At 41.2% G+C, this 16,314-nt stretch overlaps 1 protein-coding gene across 3 annotated transcripts in view; it reads left to right on the forward strand.

The window, feature by feature from the left end:
- The window catches only part of plppr1 (phospholipid phosphatase related 1), a 65,049-nt gene that overhangs the window by 37,857 nt on the left and 10,878 nt on the right, over window positions 1-16,314 (forward strand). For all 3 annotated transcript variants that reach the window (XM_084383331.1, XM_084383329.1, XM_084383330.1), the window contains exons 4-5: window positions 9,168-9,300; window positions 14,488-14,738. In XM_084383331.1, coding sequence (XP_084239457.1) covers window positions 9,168-9,300; window positions 14,488-14,738 — 384 coding nt within the window. The remainder of the gene's footprint in view (window positions 1-9,167; window positions 9,301-14,487; window positions 14,739-16,314) is intronic.

Consider the following 16,314-nt stretch of genomic DNA (forward strand, 5'->3'; position numbering starts at 1 on the left):
AAAGTAAATGTTCACTATGTGCGCTGCCACACTGCTCTGACATCATCTGTGTTTACGTCAGCTGGTGGATCTCTGCCCGAGTTTCCGACTTGGAATTCCGACTTGGATGACTATTCCATTGCACTTTCTGTTTTCTAAATTTTGAGCAAATATCACAGCACCTTTTCTCTGTTTTCTCTGGTCATGTAGCAACACTTCCAAACATATGTGTCTTTGTACTGCATGACAGCCCAGTTTTACACAAGGGCCAACTTTCCAGCAGTGGAAATACTTTTTTGAATAGAAAACATCGAAGAAGTTTTGAGTATGTTAAAGACCAGACAAAGTAAACTCAAACCAACCACCAACTTTATGGATACACTGGCGCCAAATATTGATATATTTCTCAAAAGAGGCACTGAGGTAAGACTCATCTCCTGTGACACCACAATGCAGTGAATAAATACATAATTCCTGCATTTTGCCCTTTGAGGGATATTTTGTATTCTTCAGTTAGTCCAGTGTTTTTCAGTCTGTTCCTGGAGGCCCTCCGCCCTGCAAGTTTTAGATGTTTCCCTGCCCCAACACACCTGACTCAAATGATCAGCTCATCATCAAACTCTGCTGAGGCCTGATAACGACCCATTAATTTGAATCAGGTGTGTTGGAGCGGGGAAACATCTAAAACATGCCAGACAGAGGGCCCCAGGACCAGGATTGAAAAACACTGACAGATGTATCATTAGATGATTGTCTTGCAGTGTATCGATTATGGCAGAATCGCGGTCTCGTGACACTATCGGTATCGCGGGCAACGTAACATGAGCGGTGTCGTGAGTTACTCTGGACACATTCTTGTACAGTGCAACAAAGGAAATGAAGGGGCTGTTCAAAGTTGGCTAAGAAAACATGCTCTTGTCTGTAAACATTTAATTGTCAGTGACATTCCTAAGTAGTTTGATTGGCGTCCAATGTTGCAAATACTGAATCATTTCCTGTTGGTATATAATAATGAGCGATGTTGATTTTTTTGTGCAGTTGCTGCTAAAACAATATACTACAGGCTAAGTATGTAACACGTTACAATTTTTTGCAGTAGTGTGGATTTGGTGAGAAAGTTGCTTCAATAGACCTTTTTCATCACATTACATTCATTTTGACTTTAGGAAAAGCACAGATGTAATTAATTAATACAGTTAACGATGGCTCTGTCATGTAAGTGCATCAGCCAGCTCACACAGTGTGCATCCCTATTTAAGCGTATTCTGAGCGTATTGTACCCAAAAAAGATCAGACTTATTAATTTGTAAAGCTGAGTGAAGGTTGCACATGAATGTAGGGCAAGGGCTGCATTGCTGATTCAAACGCTTCATGCTGTAGTAGCCACATCCGGCCACCAGGTGTCAGTTTTGCTCCACGCTTGTTCACTCCAACTACAGCACACTCCACCAGGCACCATATGTCTCGGGGCCCTCTGGGGTCAGTTCATTATTAAACCCATGTCAGATATATTCTGAACACCTCCTGCAGACTGTTTGCATGTGTCTGTTTAATTTCATAATTCATGTTTTCACGTTCAAAACGGACCATATGTGAAGGACTACAGACACAATCTGCTTCACGGTCGGAGGCTTCAGTGTGTTTTAATTATGGAGTGCATGAATATGAAGGCCTCCAGCAGTGCATCAGATCAGTGCAGACATGATGATGGTTGTAAGGGATTTTCGACAATTATGCATTCTACACATCAGTCATCTGGGGAGGAAATATGATAAAGTAACAGATTGCTAAAATACTGTATTGTGAAGCTTCACGCTGTAAATGCAGTCTGATGACTAAAAGACTAATGCTTAGCTAAGACTGCTCTCATTGTGATTACCATTATCTTAAGCTCATCCAACACTGTCAGATGTGTAAGTGTGTAACAAATGTACAATTATATACAATTATTCGCATGCTGAGTTAATATTACCTTGTATGGAAGCTGGATTTGAATCTGTCTTGCTTCAAACTATGCAACTACTTGCAGCTGTGGGCCTGGTTTAGGTGTGATGACCAGCAAGAGAAGCGAGGGTTCATCTGAAAACAACAATGGCAGTTTCTAAAAGAGGCGAAGCTGCTCTAGCATCTGTTACATCAGCCCTGTAGAGTATATTTGATTAGGCATTGAATGTTTTCTCGATGGAAAAGATGTTTTCTCTCTTCTCCCAACTGGCCTAGGTAAAAGTTTGATTAACCGGCAGCCTCCGCTGGTGGGAGCATTCTCCTACTGTTCATTTGATTGGTAAAAGTTAGCTTGTGATAGACAGACGGTTCATTCAATCACCTGCCAAGTATTTTTTTAAAGTGCCTGCCCTTTTCCAAACACTTTCCAAGAACGACTTCCCAGATGGTTCTGTGTAACAAACCATCTGACACGTCTGGTTAGCATCAATCGGACATTTTGACTAAAACATACAATTTTTCTGGTGATCTGTGTGAGCCAACCAGAACTACACAGCTAAATCTGTCTTTTCCAATTACCCATCCTTTCCCAGTCCTTCCTCATTAGTCATGCTGTGTATTGTTTCATTCAGTGCTGCATGTATGTGTGTATGGTCAGAGTTTTTTTCTCTTTTTTTTTTTTTTTAGTTTTAAAACATTCAAAAATGAGCTAACATCAATTATTTCTGTTTTACCAAGCTTAATTGCCTCGTTAACTCATCGTAAAACGCACTTCATTCAAACTCGACTTCAACTAAATAAAACTTACCATCAGAGTCTTGGTTTGGTCAAAATAAATCCCCACTCCAGAGATTAAGATGTGAAAATATTCACAGTGCGGGTAGACTCTCATCAGCTAACAGGGTCACTTAGCTCAAAAAGCTAACTGAGCTACTTGCAAGTCCAGTATAGGAGCAGCAGTAGGCAGTTAGCTTTTTGAGCTAAGTGACCCTGTTAGCTGATGAGAGTCAACCCCTATATTTTTGGGGTTACCTTTAAATGTTGGCCATTTCCTACAAATTTCACATTGAATTCATCTTAGTAGTATAGTAAAAGTGCAATATGTAAACATTTGACTTTAAGACATTCAAAAATGTACTAAAATGATAAAGAGAATGTGAAGAAACAACAGTTTTGACATCATGTCAAAGACGTCTATGTGCTTTGCTGCAGAGATATCCTCTGAAGTAAGCATGCTAACCAGCTAGCACCGGCCCTTCCTGTTGAGTACAACACTGTTCCTCAATATATGATAGTTTATTAGTATAGCTCAGGCCTCTGGCAGTGGACTGATAGGACTGCTAGCTGCACGGCGAACTGAGCTAACAAGTTAATGGCAGATGCAGTTAGCAGCAGTAAGCGGGTTCTCTGGGGATATGCTGCCCTGTATATGACAGCTGGCTGATTCCTACATATTGAAACTTTAAGTATACAGAATATCAGTAATTCATACATGAAATATCAGTATTTCACAATGATAGCATTACCAGACATACACTTTTTAAAACAGTTAAACATGTTAAAAGATGTCAATCTCAGTGATTGACAGGTCAAGGTTATCTAATTCACCCTGGCAGCACTTGAACTGCACACACACACACGATCTTCCTTTTCTATTCCAGTTCCAAGAGGCACTTAATCAGGGATGCGATTGTTAAAGATGTCTGCTTCCTGGACACACGCCACCCATTTATCTGTAATGAGATATTACTGTTCTGCTCCTCCGCTTTTTATGTTTATTGTCTGGGACATTTCATTATTTGCTCTCGCCTCTAAACATTGAGTGCATTATAAGCAGTGTGTTATCTGGAGTTGGATCTGAATTATTGTCTCTTTTATCGAAAAAATAAAATGCGTCCTGTAGCTCGTATTTTCTCCCTGTAGCTAATTGGTGTGCAGATGCATCAGCAGTCTTCAGTGTTACACACCTGTTCACACACGCATGCGCGCGCACGCACACACACACACACACACACACAATAAAATGAATTGGTTCAAAATCTGGAAGAGTGCTCTGATTGGCCAGGAAATGTGACAGATGATATTATTTACAGCTGATTTGGTTAGAGTGCATCTGTGAGCACTTTTGACTTTTCTGCACTGCTTACTTCACAAAAAAGAAAAAGGATTAAAGCTGCAAGCAGCATTGAGCGGGCCCTCGCACCCTCCTGCACGTCGGGGTGTGCAGCAGCTGACACGGCTCTGAATTTTTATGTGTTTTGGAAGCTGCACAAAGGAGTTAAATGTCACTTCCGGTGTCCACCATGTGGCCATTACATATACTGTATATCGAATACAAACCACACTGGAACATTTCTCGTAAATTATTGTCACATGAGGCTAACTTCCTGTTGTCAAATCATGACTCGATGACTCAAAATAATCCAGACCTTGTTGTGAATAGTTTCATATAGGAACTATTTTCTTTCTGCCTATTTTCTAAATCCACCGGCCGTATCATGGCGGAAAGAAAGCGTGGATCTACTCATAGAGGAAAAGAACATGAATGGCATTCTCCTGCTGAGCTGTAGCTAGCTTAGTTGGCTTAGCCTGCTAGCCTCTTGTCCAGCAGTAGATGCACCCTTCCTTTGGCTAATGATGTGGTTGGCGGTTGTAGATGGATACATAGCACAACAGATAAACTATGTAGGTTTATTTGGGGGTGAACTGTCCCTTTAAAGCAAAAATCTTTTCTTCCTACCATTCATTTCTTATACCTTATTTATCAGTGTGATTATGTCCTTTTCCTCTTATGGTTGGACAATTTTAGTTTTTGTGAGTAGTTTAACATAAAACCCATTAAATCCTAATAAGACGAACCGTGTCATCCTTTATCCTGCTCGTCCCTGATCTCACACCCCTCCTCAAAGAGGGCTGCGTCAGCAAGTCGAACACTGCCGGACATTTCTCATATTTGCATTCCCTTCCTTTCTCTCTCATTCGCCTACATGTGGCCTTTGTATTTCGCAGTCTCTTCAGCCGTCTGTACGCCACCCCAAACTTTTTTAATTGTGCCCTTTGAGAGTGCTGCGTCAGGTGCTTGAGTTGTGCTCGACGCCATATATATCCATCGCCGCACGCGTCATAAACCATAGGAGCAGCCAATCAGAATTAATGATGACATGGCTGGGATTTTGGCCAATTAGCAAAGAGGCAGTAATTTATGCAGAATGTTCCACATGGCGGGACCAGTGGGAGGCTGTGGAGGTTAGACGGGTCGTACTCGTGCAGCGCTCTATAAACCCGTTCAGCCGTGGACAGGCGTCAGGACGTCAGTCCTTCACCCTCGGAGCCAAGATCATGGAAGCAGGATGTTGTTCATGTCAAGTGTGGATCCAACAGAAACAGGTAGTGACTAATGTTTGGTACCGAGCCTGACTGTACAAGTTTCTCTACAGGCAGAGAGATAGCAGAGAAGAAGACTCGCACCATCAGTGCGTTTTTCCATACCAATTTTGGCCCTTAATGGCTGATTTCACTTCCTTTTAATGTGTGTCTTGGTAGCAATACTGAAAAATATCAGCTCATTAAAAAGACATTAAAGGACCGTTAATTAATTCCTTTTTTTTCCCACTTCGGGCAGCGCAATAAGCTTTAAACACAATAACTTCTAAAAACAAACAAATTCTCAAAGTGAACGTGTAAAAGTCAGCAAACAGTCGCCTATTTACACTTCCAGCAGACTTGGAGCAACTTTAGCATTCATTTGGAGCTGTGTGTCTGGCCACTTAATGAGTGTAAGTCTAATTTCTGTCTCCTTCTGGCTCTGTTTTCCACTCCTCTGGGAAATATCTGGCCCTTAAGCTGCTAAATGCTCCACTGTGTTCCCAAGCTAGTCACCAACTTTGTCAGTCAGTCACTCATTGCAGGATTGTGCGAACATGTTTGCTGAAAACGACAGTGATGATCGTGGTGAGAGTGAAGCAAAAAGTACATTTGCGGGCCGATCAAAACATTGTGCGGAAAGTCTCCTTTCGCAAAACGTGACCCGTTATTTATATAAAATGTATTGTGTTTTTTGCTCAATTGGTGGGTGACCCATCCTGTTACCTTAAGGCGTGGTGGTGTTCACTTGATAATCACTACTTATCAGGTTCTACCTCAGTGCCCTGAGTCAGTCATCAGTCACCAGTCAGATACTCAACAGTTGTATCTATTCATCAGGCAAAAACATTTATGTGTTCAGTTCTGTGAGAGGTTGCTTCTTTTTTTCTAGAGACCTGTGATAAGAATATTTTATCATGTCTCCACATTTGATAGACTGAAAGATTCATTAAGAAAACATAATGGATAGCCCTGATGAATGCAGAACGCAGATTGAAAGACAGTTTTTCCTGCCATTTTTGTCTGTTTTGGTTCATTGAGGGCTGTTTCAACCAGCTATTACATTTGCATTACATTGCATATTTCCAACTACACGTCACTCAGCTTGAACTACTACGGCTTGTTTTCTGCTGCCCTTGCCTGGTGGTTTATTATACAGGACTATCTGGGAAGGCTGCACTTAAAACAGTTTGGAAAAGGGCAGATACTCTAAAAAAGATAGTTGGCAGCTGATTGGTTGAACCATCTGTCTATCCCAATCAACAGCGGGAGAGCACTACCGCCACTTGGCAATCGAACTAAAGATCGCAGATCTCACAAGGTAATCAGGCTGCGTGCTTGATTCTCTGCTTTTGGCTGTATGATGAGCAGCACCACGAATCATTTACGTTTCTCCACTGGACAAATTTAATGTGTATGTTTAAAAATGTAGGTAGGGTGAACACCTACAAAAAAAAAGGTACTTCTAACTTCTGTCAGCAGTTACCATCTGTCATTTTAATGTCACAGGCCCAGTATTTTATTGACTTTTCAAGGGTACTGCGGACCTGCGGGCCCATAAATCTGTTCCGCCTGTGGATGGGTCAGTCTTATTAAGACAGTAGATGAACCAGAACTCTGTTCTTTTCATTTCATTTCAGGCGAATTACTCCAAAGAATTAAGCACCCTGAGAAAGATTTCTGTGTCCTATTTGTTGTTCAACCTTTTCATTTTCTGCTCAGACACCCCACCCTGTCAGTTGAATGCCAAGTTTGTTCCTCAGTTTTTCTGACATGGAGATAGTTGTTTTCAGTCAGCTCTGTGCAGTTCTCACGAGTTTGTATTTTGGAGAGTGGAGGTTACATGACTTGAAATAAGACGATCAGTCAGTGGTGTCAAACCTTTTTAGTGCTGAGGAGGACTCTAGTGAGAGAAATACTTCAAGGCAATTACTAGTTTCTTGAAAATGTGAAAGTCATTATTTTGGAGTAGTAACAGGAAATGAGTCACTGATTAGCAGCCTTTCAGGGACCTGAATGGACATGATTTTGTAGTTATTAGTTATTTTAAAGCCCCCGTATTGTTGAAAGTAAGATTTCCATCACTTTTTTGATTATAAAGCCGGCCTACTGTGACTGTTATATGAATACTGTTAAAGTATTAAAATGCTCTATCCACTAAGAAGCCCATATTCAGAAACTATGCCTTCAAACAAGCTGTCAGGACTCCCTTAAGATTGTGATGTCACAACTACACAGTCACCGCCCCCAGCCATAGACCATATTCACATGGCGCCCATTTTCATCTGACATGAAGCCCAAATATTGTCCTATAAACATGGGGAGTCAGACAAATTGTTATAATTTCACTGCTCTCTGCTTGATCAGCGACTGAAAAGACAATGGATGGTGAAAATCCAGGGACATCAGGCCATATTTAAGGAAATACAACATATTTGATAACCCATTAACGATTTGTCGGATTCCCTACGTTTATACAACTTGCAACCTGGAACACAGCGGTCTAACATTATCCCAGAATTCAAGCTTCCCTCCCTGAGAATGAGGACAGAGAAATATGCCCCAATCATGGCTGTGGTTGAAAAAACAACGGCAGAGCTGATGTGTAAACACAATTGTTGCTCAGGCTTGTGACAGCTGACCAATCAGAGCAGACTGTGCTTTAAAGGTTTGCCAGAAGCTGACGGTTGCTGGAGATGAAGGTATATCTGCGTCGTCTTCATGGCAGAACTGTATTTCAGATGTAGCATACATGTATGTCTGTTTAGTTTTTGTGGATTCCTTGCATACGCACGACTTTGATCAAGCATTACGCACATGATGCTGAAAGAGACCCATGAATAATTTTGTCTACATTTAGATCATGAATTTTTCCTTTAAACAACCCGAGATTTATAGCCTAGAGTGACATTTTGTCTGTTAAGTGTGAATTTTGATTTGTCACGACTGTACAGCCAAACTACATGATACACAAGCTGCCTGCCTTCTATAGATACAGTCTATTTGAAGATAAAGGTATTTTTTTTTTGGTGATGTCGCCTTTGAAGACAGATGTTTCCAAGTCATTATGCATCAGAAGATATTTTCTGTCGTGATGCATTTGATGATAGCTTGATTTGGTATTTGCATGCTTTATGTCAGCCATCATCTGGTGGAAAAACATGTTTAAAAAATATGAATTCAGCCTCCTTCATGCTGACTAATCCAGGCAGGGCTGAATCCAGGGAAGAGCTTTGAAACATTCACACGGGCTTCATGCGACTGCTGTCAGTCCCTCTTTGTTCTTTGTTTTATGAGTTTCCCAACATCGACAACAGAATCTGTTGCTCTCGCTGCTCGTAGACACAAAGAACAAAATAGATTAGAGTTGCCTTCCCGAAAACATGTCGATGATAAAAAGGCATTCATGAGGGATCGAGGAAAACACAGGACTTTTGTTACCTGTCCTGGGGCTCAAAGCAAACAGCTTTTATCAACACAAACACACACACACACACATATACACCGAAGGCCAAAACCACATGTGCGCACACATATGCACACAGTGCCACTCACAAACACACACATATTTCTGAACCAGCCTGCGTCACCCAAGGCAGCCCGCAACGAGTTTCATTTAGTGTGTCCAGCAGCAGTTTTTCCATTAGACCTGATGTAATGCCCACAATATAATGGACCTGAAGAAAGGCTGCATTAAGACACAGTGGTTTATGTACACAGGCCAGACAGGGGCAAAATGTTCCTCTGCCACATAATGGGATGCCTAACTTTATGTTTTATTTCCTTTCTTGTGCGTGCTTAATGCTTTTTCTCTTTGCATTTCCTCGTTATCGTTCTAAAATCTGCTCCTCTTCCTGTGTTTTCTGTGTGCGCGTGTGCAGATTTTCATCGGCGAGGTGTCCATGTATGTGATGAAGTCAACGAGGGAAGCTCTCCTGGCCCAGGAGAAAACCATCGTGACAGGAGACTGTTGTTACCTCAACCCCCTTATCCGCCGCATCATACGCTTCATAGGTAAGAATTTTTTTCCCACCACAGATAGTCAAAAACTAGCCCCGAGCTCGTTCACGCTGACGGTACCAGGTAGCAGCTGACAACTCAGAGATGCACGCTGTCATGAGCAAGCACGCTCATTCATCAGGAGTGTGTGCCTGTCCTTTCACATGTAAACTGGGGTGCAAAACTTGGGCTTTTGTTATTTTGGCCGGAGCCCTTCAAATGTCAAGTTTATTGCAACTTTGGTGTCATACAAACATTCATTTCAGTACATTTCATTGGCATAATAAGGGATTATGTTGCATTCAAAGTTAAGGAAGAGGCCAGAGCATAATTTGAGCTAAATTTATCGATATATTGATCAACGGTTACTTCATTCAGGCCTGAATACAACAAAAGAAGTCTCGAGTAAGTATGTGCTATTAAAAGTACTTAAAGGTGCAATAATGTATGTAAGAATTAGCCACCTGTCGAATTCACACTCCAAACAAATAGGGGGCAGCATATCACCAGAGTAACCACTAACTGCTGCTAACTGTAGCTGCTAACTGTAGCTGCTGTGTTGTCTAGCAAAAACTGTTATTTCTTTACATTCTATGATGTTGGTTAAAATTGTAATGTTTTGTAAAATGTGCACATATTGCACCTTTAAGGATCAAACATTAAAGTAAATGTGAAGGTTAAGGATGCCTTATCACTTTTAATCAACTGGAACCTCGTCATCAGATGTTCTATCGCTAGCAGCTGAACCGTGTTATGCAATAGTTTAGTGAGTAGAATAAAATCTTTGAAATGCTTTACCGTGGCTCTGATGTAGCCACTTCTCTCCGTCTGCACCCACAACTCTCTAGTCTGTCAGTGTCCCGCCCACACCACGATCTGATTGGTTACAGGTCAGGAGTAAAAGCCTGTCAAAACCGGAGATGCTCCGCTGAGAGAGTTACATCACTAAAGATGCCAGAATTCAAAGCCTACGGGATTTAACTCTATGGAATTGAAAGTGACAGCCCTTCCCAATCATTGTACCATGAAGTAAAACCAAACATAATTCGTGTCTTTCTTTTCATTGCAACTCTGCATCAGGATTTAAGGAGTCATTACTTTTAAAGGTGTAATATGTAAGAAGTTTATTTTAAAACATTAAAAAGTTAAAATCATTTACAGAAACAGTTTTGACAGTATGTAAAATACATCTATATGCTGTGTTGCGGAGATATCTACGAGTTAGCATGCTAACCAGCTAGCCCCTATCCACTTTGTTCTCGGGAGGTGATAGGCCGATAGTAAACAACACCAACACTCCTCCGATGCTCCAACTCCCAGTCCAGGCAGAGTAAGCTAAAAGGAGCACTAGCTGCTTGGCTAGTTGAGCTAACTAGCGAATGGGAGCTACAGATAGTAGTAGTTAGCGGTTACTGTGGTGATACACTGCCTCCCTTTGTTTGGAGTATAAATAGCACGTGGCTTTAAGAAGTAACAGAAGCAATAAAACTGATTCATGACTATGAACTTTTAACTAACCACGACTATATTGCTTCAAACTTTTACCGGACAGTGTTTTTTACCGGATTTAATCAGCAAATGGAAATTTTACCCGTGTTTGTCGATTGGCGGGTGCTAATTTCTGACCTTGATTAACGGTTAAGCAAATGCTGGTAAAACTGATTTAAACAGAAATCTGTTGTAAAATTTCATAACAAAATATTAACACCTGGTCATAGTGGAAACAACCCAAATGAAACAAAATAAGCATAATTCAAACTGGCATTGTCAGTTAAGGAGACAGCTCCAAGAATTTTGTGGTCACAACAAACTGTGATTGCATACGTCTTGCATGCCCTGACACAACATGAAGGCGGTTGATCTCCTCATACCTGACATCATCCACAGGCCTTGGGATGTTTGGTTGCTCGTCGACACCATGTGGCACTTTCCTGTGAAATCCGATCAGTGTTTGCGTGGTGCATCACCTCAGTGCAGCTTCACTGGACCAAAAGAAGACAAATTAGGCATTGTTTCGATGATTTAAACCATTTCATTCAGTTCAGTACGAAGATTTATACTCACTGACTTTGTTTTGTTTTTGTGTTTTTGGTAAGTGATCACATCATTATTCACTGCGTATGCATATGCACCTCAGTGATCACATCACCTTTCATAATGCATTGAGAATAAAGTGCTTCAGTGGCTTTCAGTTCAGTCTTTATTCAGATTCTGTTCAATTTATGTTTTGTCTCCGGCTGTTTCATTTAGCACAGAACTGTACAAGCAGCTATAACAGCTCAGTATACCATGCATCAGGATTCCTTCTGGTCTTACAGTAAGCGTTTAACCAGGAAGCGACATGCTGTATATCATGGCTAAGCTGACAGTTGAATGTGGGTGCTGTCAGTCACCTGTGAGGGGAGCTCCGATGCAAAAAGCTGCCAGTAAACCTGATGATTCAGAGGATGAGGATTTAGTTTGTTCATGTTATAAAACACCTCCAGCTTCCTGTTAAAAAAACAAAAAACAGAAGAAAAAAAAGTGCCACAGCACTAATTTATCCTACAAAAAGAAAAAGAGGGTAGCCCCGACAGAGAATACAAGCAACATAGATGAAATGGGTGAAGAAGGATGAAAAGACAGAGATTTTGGAAATGAGGTTAAGAAGGTCGACCAGACTGCAGTTGTCGCTGTTTAAGCATTTTAATTAGAATTTCAAAAATGGATTTATCAAAAGAACCGAGAGCAAAAGAGCAAAAAATGTTTTATAAATGATCCTGAGTTTTGGCAATGGTTTATTCCAACCAATTACTCTCACACTTGCTCTTCTTTTTTAATATTTTGATCTCCCTCTTGCCTCTCAAAAACAGAGGATGAGCAACCTCCTCTGCCTCTGTAGACCAGCCTCCACTGGTGTAGACACCAACAACTGTGAAGCCGTGAAGCCTGGTGCCAGGGAATGTGATCCGTGGAGCAAATGTGACACATTCGCTGCTTTTCTGAGGCGTCGATGCTCGTTGACGCTGGGAAATAGGACAGCGGTGTAGCGTAATGTGGAGATGATGTCCAGATTATGCCGGTGTGTGTTTCCTCAAGTGTACTCAGGAGGCAATAGACTTGTCTTATATGATCAAATGACCGCTTTTAGGGAGCACACTGTTGCAAACACCTCATCTTTGTTCGAGAGTGAGTAGAATTACGTTACTTTACAGTATCCATAACATACTCTAGTGTTAGGGCTGAAGAGTTTTTGATAAAGGTAAAATGTGTCACCATATAGTATTATAAATGAAGCATTGTGGTGCTAGAGATGTCCTGGCCTATAAATCATATTCTCCAGGTGTAAGGGAACATGCTTGTTCATCATCATTATGCTGACAGCCAGGGCCGGGTTAGAGTTAGAGATATCCGTCCGTCTGCCCTGTTCTTGTGAAAGTGATATCTCAAGAACACCTTGAGGGAATTTCTTCATATTTGGCACAAACGTCCACTTGGAGTCAAGGATGAGCTGATTAGAATATGGTAGTCAAAGGTTAAAGGTCAAGGTCACTGTGACCTCACAAAACACATTTTTGGCCGTTACTCAACGATTCATATGATAATTCTTACAGAACACCAGTGTGTAATAGGATAGAATGATGGAGTAATGACGCTTTATATCCAAAATAATCAAATGTCACCTTCACTGTGACATCATAAGGTTCTGCAAGTAATGCTCTGGCCATTATTCAACATCTTGACTAAATTTTAAATGTAAAATTACCATTCCCTTTGAAATTTCTATCACAATCAATCGCAATATCTGTCAAAATATTAATTTTTTTTGCATATTCTTCAGACATAATTGGTATTTATAGGGAGAAAATTCCAAATAAGCATGCACATGCATATAACGGAAGGGAATATTAGGCTATTCTGTTAAGCGTCTTGGACCGACATGGTTGGATCCTGATTGGCTGACCACAGCATCTGCTTTGATTTAAACTCAGTCAGCCTCAACCAGCAGGTAAACTTGCTGGTTGAGGCTTTTCAGTTTCTATAAAGCAAACAGGGGCTGACTGCACAGATTTCAGTAATTCTCCAGAGCAGGGAGCCAATTGGGATCGAGTCCAGCTGCGATGCTTTTACTGCAGCTTCTCTGAAACTGCATTAGCCGCTGAAGGCAAAATTGAATTTTTCTACATCCTTATCGAACATGTTGGATCATATAAAGACGGTCTATGAACGAGTTTCTTTTGTTTTACGCCATGATTACAGATGAGGTTTGCAACCTCTGACACGTGTTGCTTTTCTAAAAGAGCTTACAAGACCTCCAACTACAATTGTCACGGTAAGATTTTTACCTCCATTTCTCTACAGGACTTGAGTAGAACTGGGCAAACTGACAGGCTCTCTGCTATCTGTTCCAGTAAAGAGGGTCGTCTGCTGGACTTTCCTGGCATTGTTCATATTCAAATAATACCCCTTCAATTCATAAAACACTCATCAGAAATTCATTAGGCACTCATGATTCATATTTCCGTCCGTTCCCGACTCGTCTCTGAAATTTGTAGGATCATCCAGGCTTTTAGTTTCCCGCTCTCTCTCTCCCTCTCGCTCCCTCCCATCTCCTCTCCTTTCACCCTAATTCCCCCTCTCTATATCCCTTCGATGCCCTTCACACAATCGTGTCCCTGTGCCCCTAACAGGCACACAACCCTACCCCCCAGCCCTCTGCAGCCCCCTCCCCTCCCTAGGATGAGAATACAAAGCAGAGTAATTTCATGGCTAAGCAGGCCAGATAATCAGCAGTCATATTTCACAGCAAAAAGGAATGCAGACGCAGACACCGGTCAGGGTTGGTGGGCTGAAATTGTCACTGCAATCATTCATATTAGATGCTATTCTTTTTCTAGGTGTTTATGTTTCTTTCCCCGCCTGTTGTCCACTCTTCTTTCCCTTCAATTTAACTTCATTTAACGCTAACAGTTCTGTTCTCTTCGTGCATCCTGCAAACAGAAAGTAAAAATGTTTTCAATTTTTCGACGATGAAATAGATGTAATGGTAGCATTAGATATTCTAGGGTCTAGCTCAGCATAATGACAGTTGCGAGCCAGATAGTCATAGCCAGCTGCAACCTGGTATTTTAAAGTGATTGCATCATGATGTGATGAGTTTATGTCTTAATGTTTCTTCGCTTTGTGTTTTTTTTTTCTCCTTGTGTGTCTGTGTGCCTGCAGGTGTGTTTGCGTTCGGTCTGTTCGCAACAGACATCTTCGTCAACGCAGGCCAGGTGGTGACGGGAGGTCTCTCGCCCTACTTCCTGTCCGTCTGCAAGCCCAACTACACCGGCACCGAGTGTCGCTTCAATCACCAGTTTATCATCAACGGCAACATCTGCACCGGGAACCCCGTCGTCGTGGAGAACGCGCGCCGGTCGTTCCCCTCCAAGGACGCTTCGCTGAGTGTCTACTCTGCTGTTTATCTGACGGTGAGGAGAAGTAACGCATGAGTACGAACGCCGATTTTTGAGTCTCGTTTCCAACTCGTCGAATACTGATGCTCCGACCCACAATCTCAGAGCGTCAGCATTTGACGAGCTGGAAATGAGACTCACTTAACATTTCACTGTAATACATGGATTATATAAGACCTATTTGTACCAGACTAGTATTGCCTGGAGAGCTTTAGTGCAGCATCTTGTGTCACAAAAAGGTTAGGAGCAACAAAAGGTTGTCATGTTTAAGTACATAAAGCATCCATTACTTGAACTAAAAGAGCTGAAAGTATGCACATATGTCTGTAACACGTGCAGAACGTGGGCAAAACAACTTTAAACAATATCATTAATGTGGCTGCTGAAGAACAGATGCTTTGCTTCTGACATCACACCCAGGGGCGTAATGTCAGTAAATTCAAGCAAGAATATAGACTTCCCCCGCTAATATCATACCCGTGCGAACAGAGCTATATATGCAGTTTGATTGCTGTTTGTGTTTACCACGCAACATTGTAAAATTCACATTCTTTCCCTTTAAATCCTTCTCACTGTTATTCCTTTCTCTTTTAGACTTGAGAACAACTCAAAGGTGCACTACAACTGTAGTTTTGAAAAGGAAAATTCAAACTCAAAACCAAAGAAAGGTTATATTTACAATATTGATAAGGTAACAATACAAACACAGAAATATGTACTAACAAGCTGTGCTTAAGAGGTGAGAGGTGGCTACTTCTGCAAATATAAACAAAGTTAAAGGATGAAACTGTGTTTGTTTTATTATTTATTGTGTGTGTCCCCCCCAAAAAAACTACATATTGCACCTTTAAATGTCATCTTACATTTGTTTCTATATTGACACATAGTATACAGCACATACACAACACATCTCATCACAGTATACTGTATACTGTGTAACACTTTACAATACGGTGTCTTCACTGAGTAGTTCCTTAATAATTCTGACTCAAAGACCATATAATAGATAATGAGTCACAAGAGAACAGACTTTAAATTAAAAAGGGCAGGTAATGGTGAGGTATTTGGGAGATGCCCCGGGTGTTCTCCGGTTACTCATCATTATCCGCTGCTGTTGAACTGTTGAACCTGTATGTTTCAAACGCTCTGAAGAAGACTGTGCTGGAATGTTTAATTCTTTATCTAATGTGATGTGAGCCAAATAAACAAATGAGATGACAGTATTTTGTACTCTTTGGCTTTGAAATCTGAGATGTTCTACCCTTTCGTGATTTTTCGAATATGCTCACTGGATCTTTGGGTCTGCAGAATCCGATTGTTGAAGCACAACCTCCTATTTCAATTTGAAATAGCAGCTACTTTCTTCATGAATTGTTCCTGATTAACTGTGAGTCAGCCACTGAGCAGCATGAACTAGTAATGACTCAGTCATGACTCATTAATGAATCATTAGTTACTCTTCTCTTACATCATACATCAAACTAAGTGGTCACTTAGTGGTCCGGCAGTACCTCACAATTACCTTACCACTACTTCCCTTTTTTATAGTACTCTTGAAGGGGAAGTCTGTTCTCAGGAACTACTCATTCGT

The sequence above is a fragment of the Pagrus pagrus genome (assembly GCF_965226575.1).
Source record: "Pagrus pagrus genome assembly, chromosome: 19".
Lineage (NCBI taxonomy): Eukaryota > Metazoa > Chordata > Actinopteri > Spariformes > Sparidae > Pagrus > Pagrus pagrus.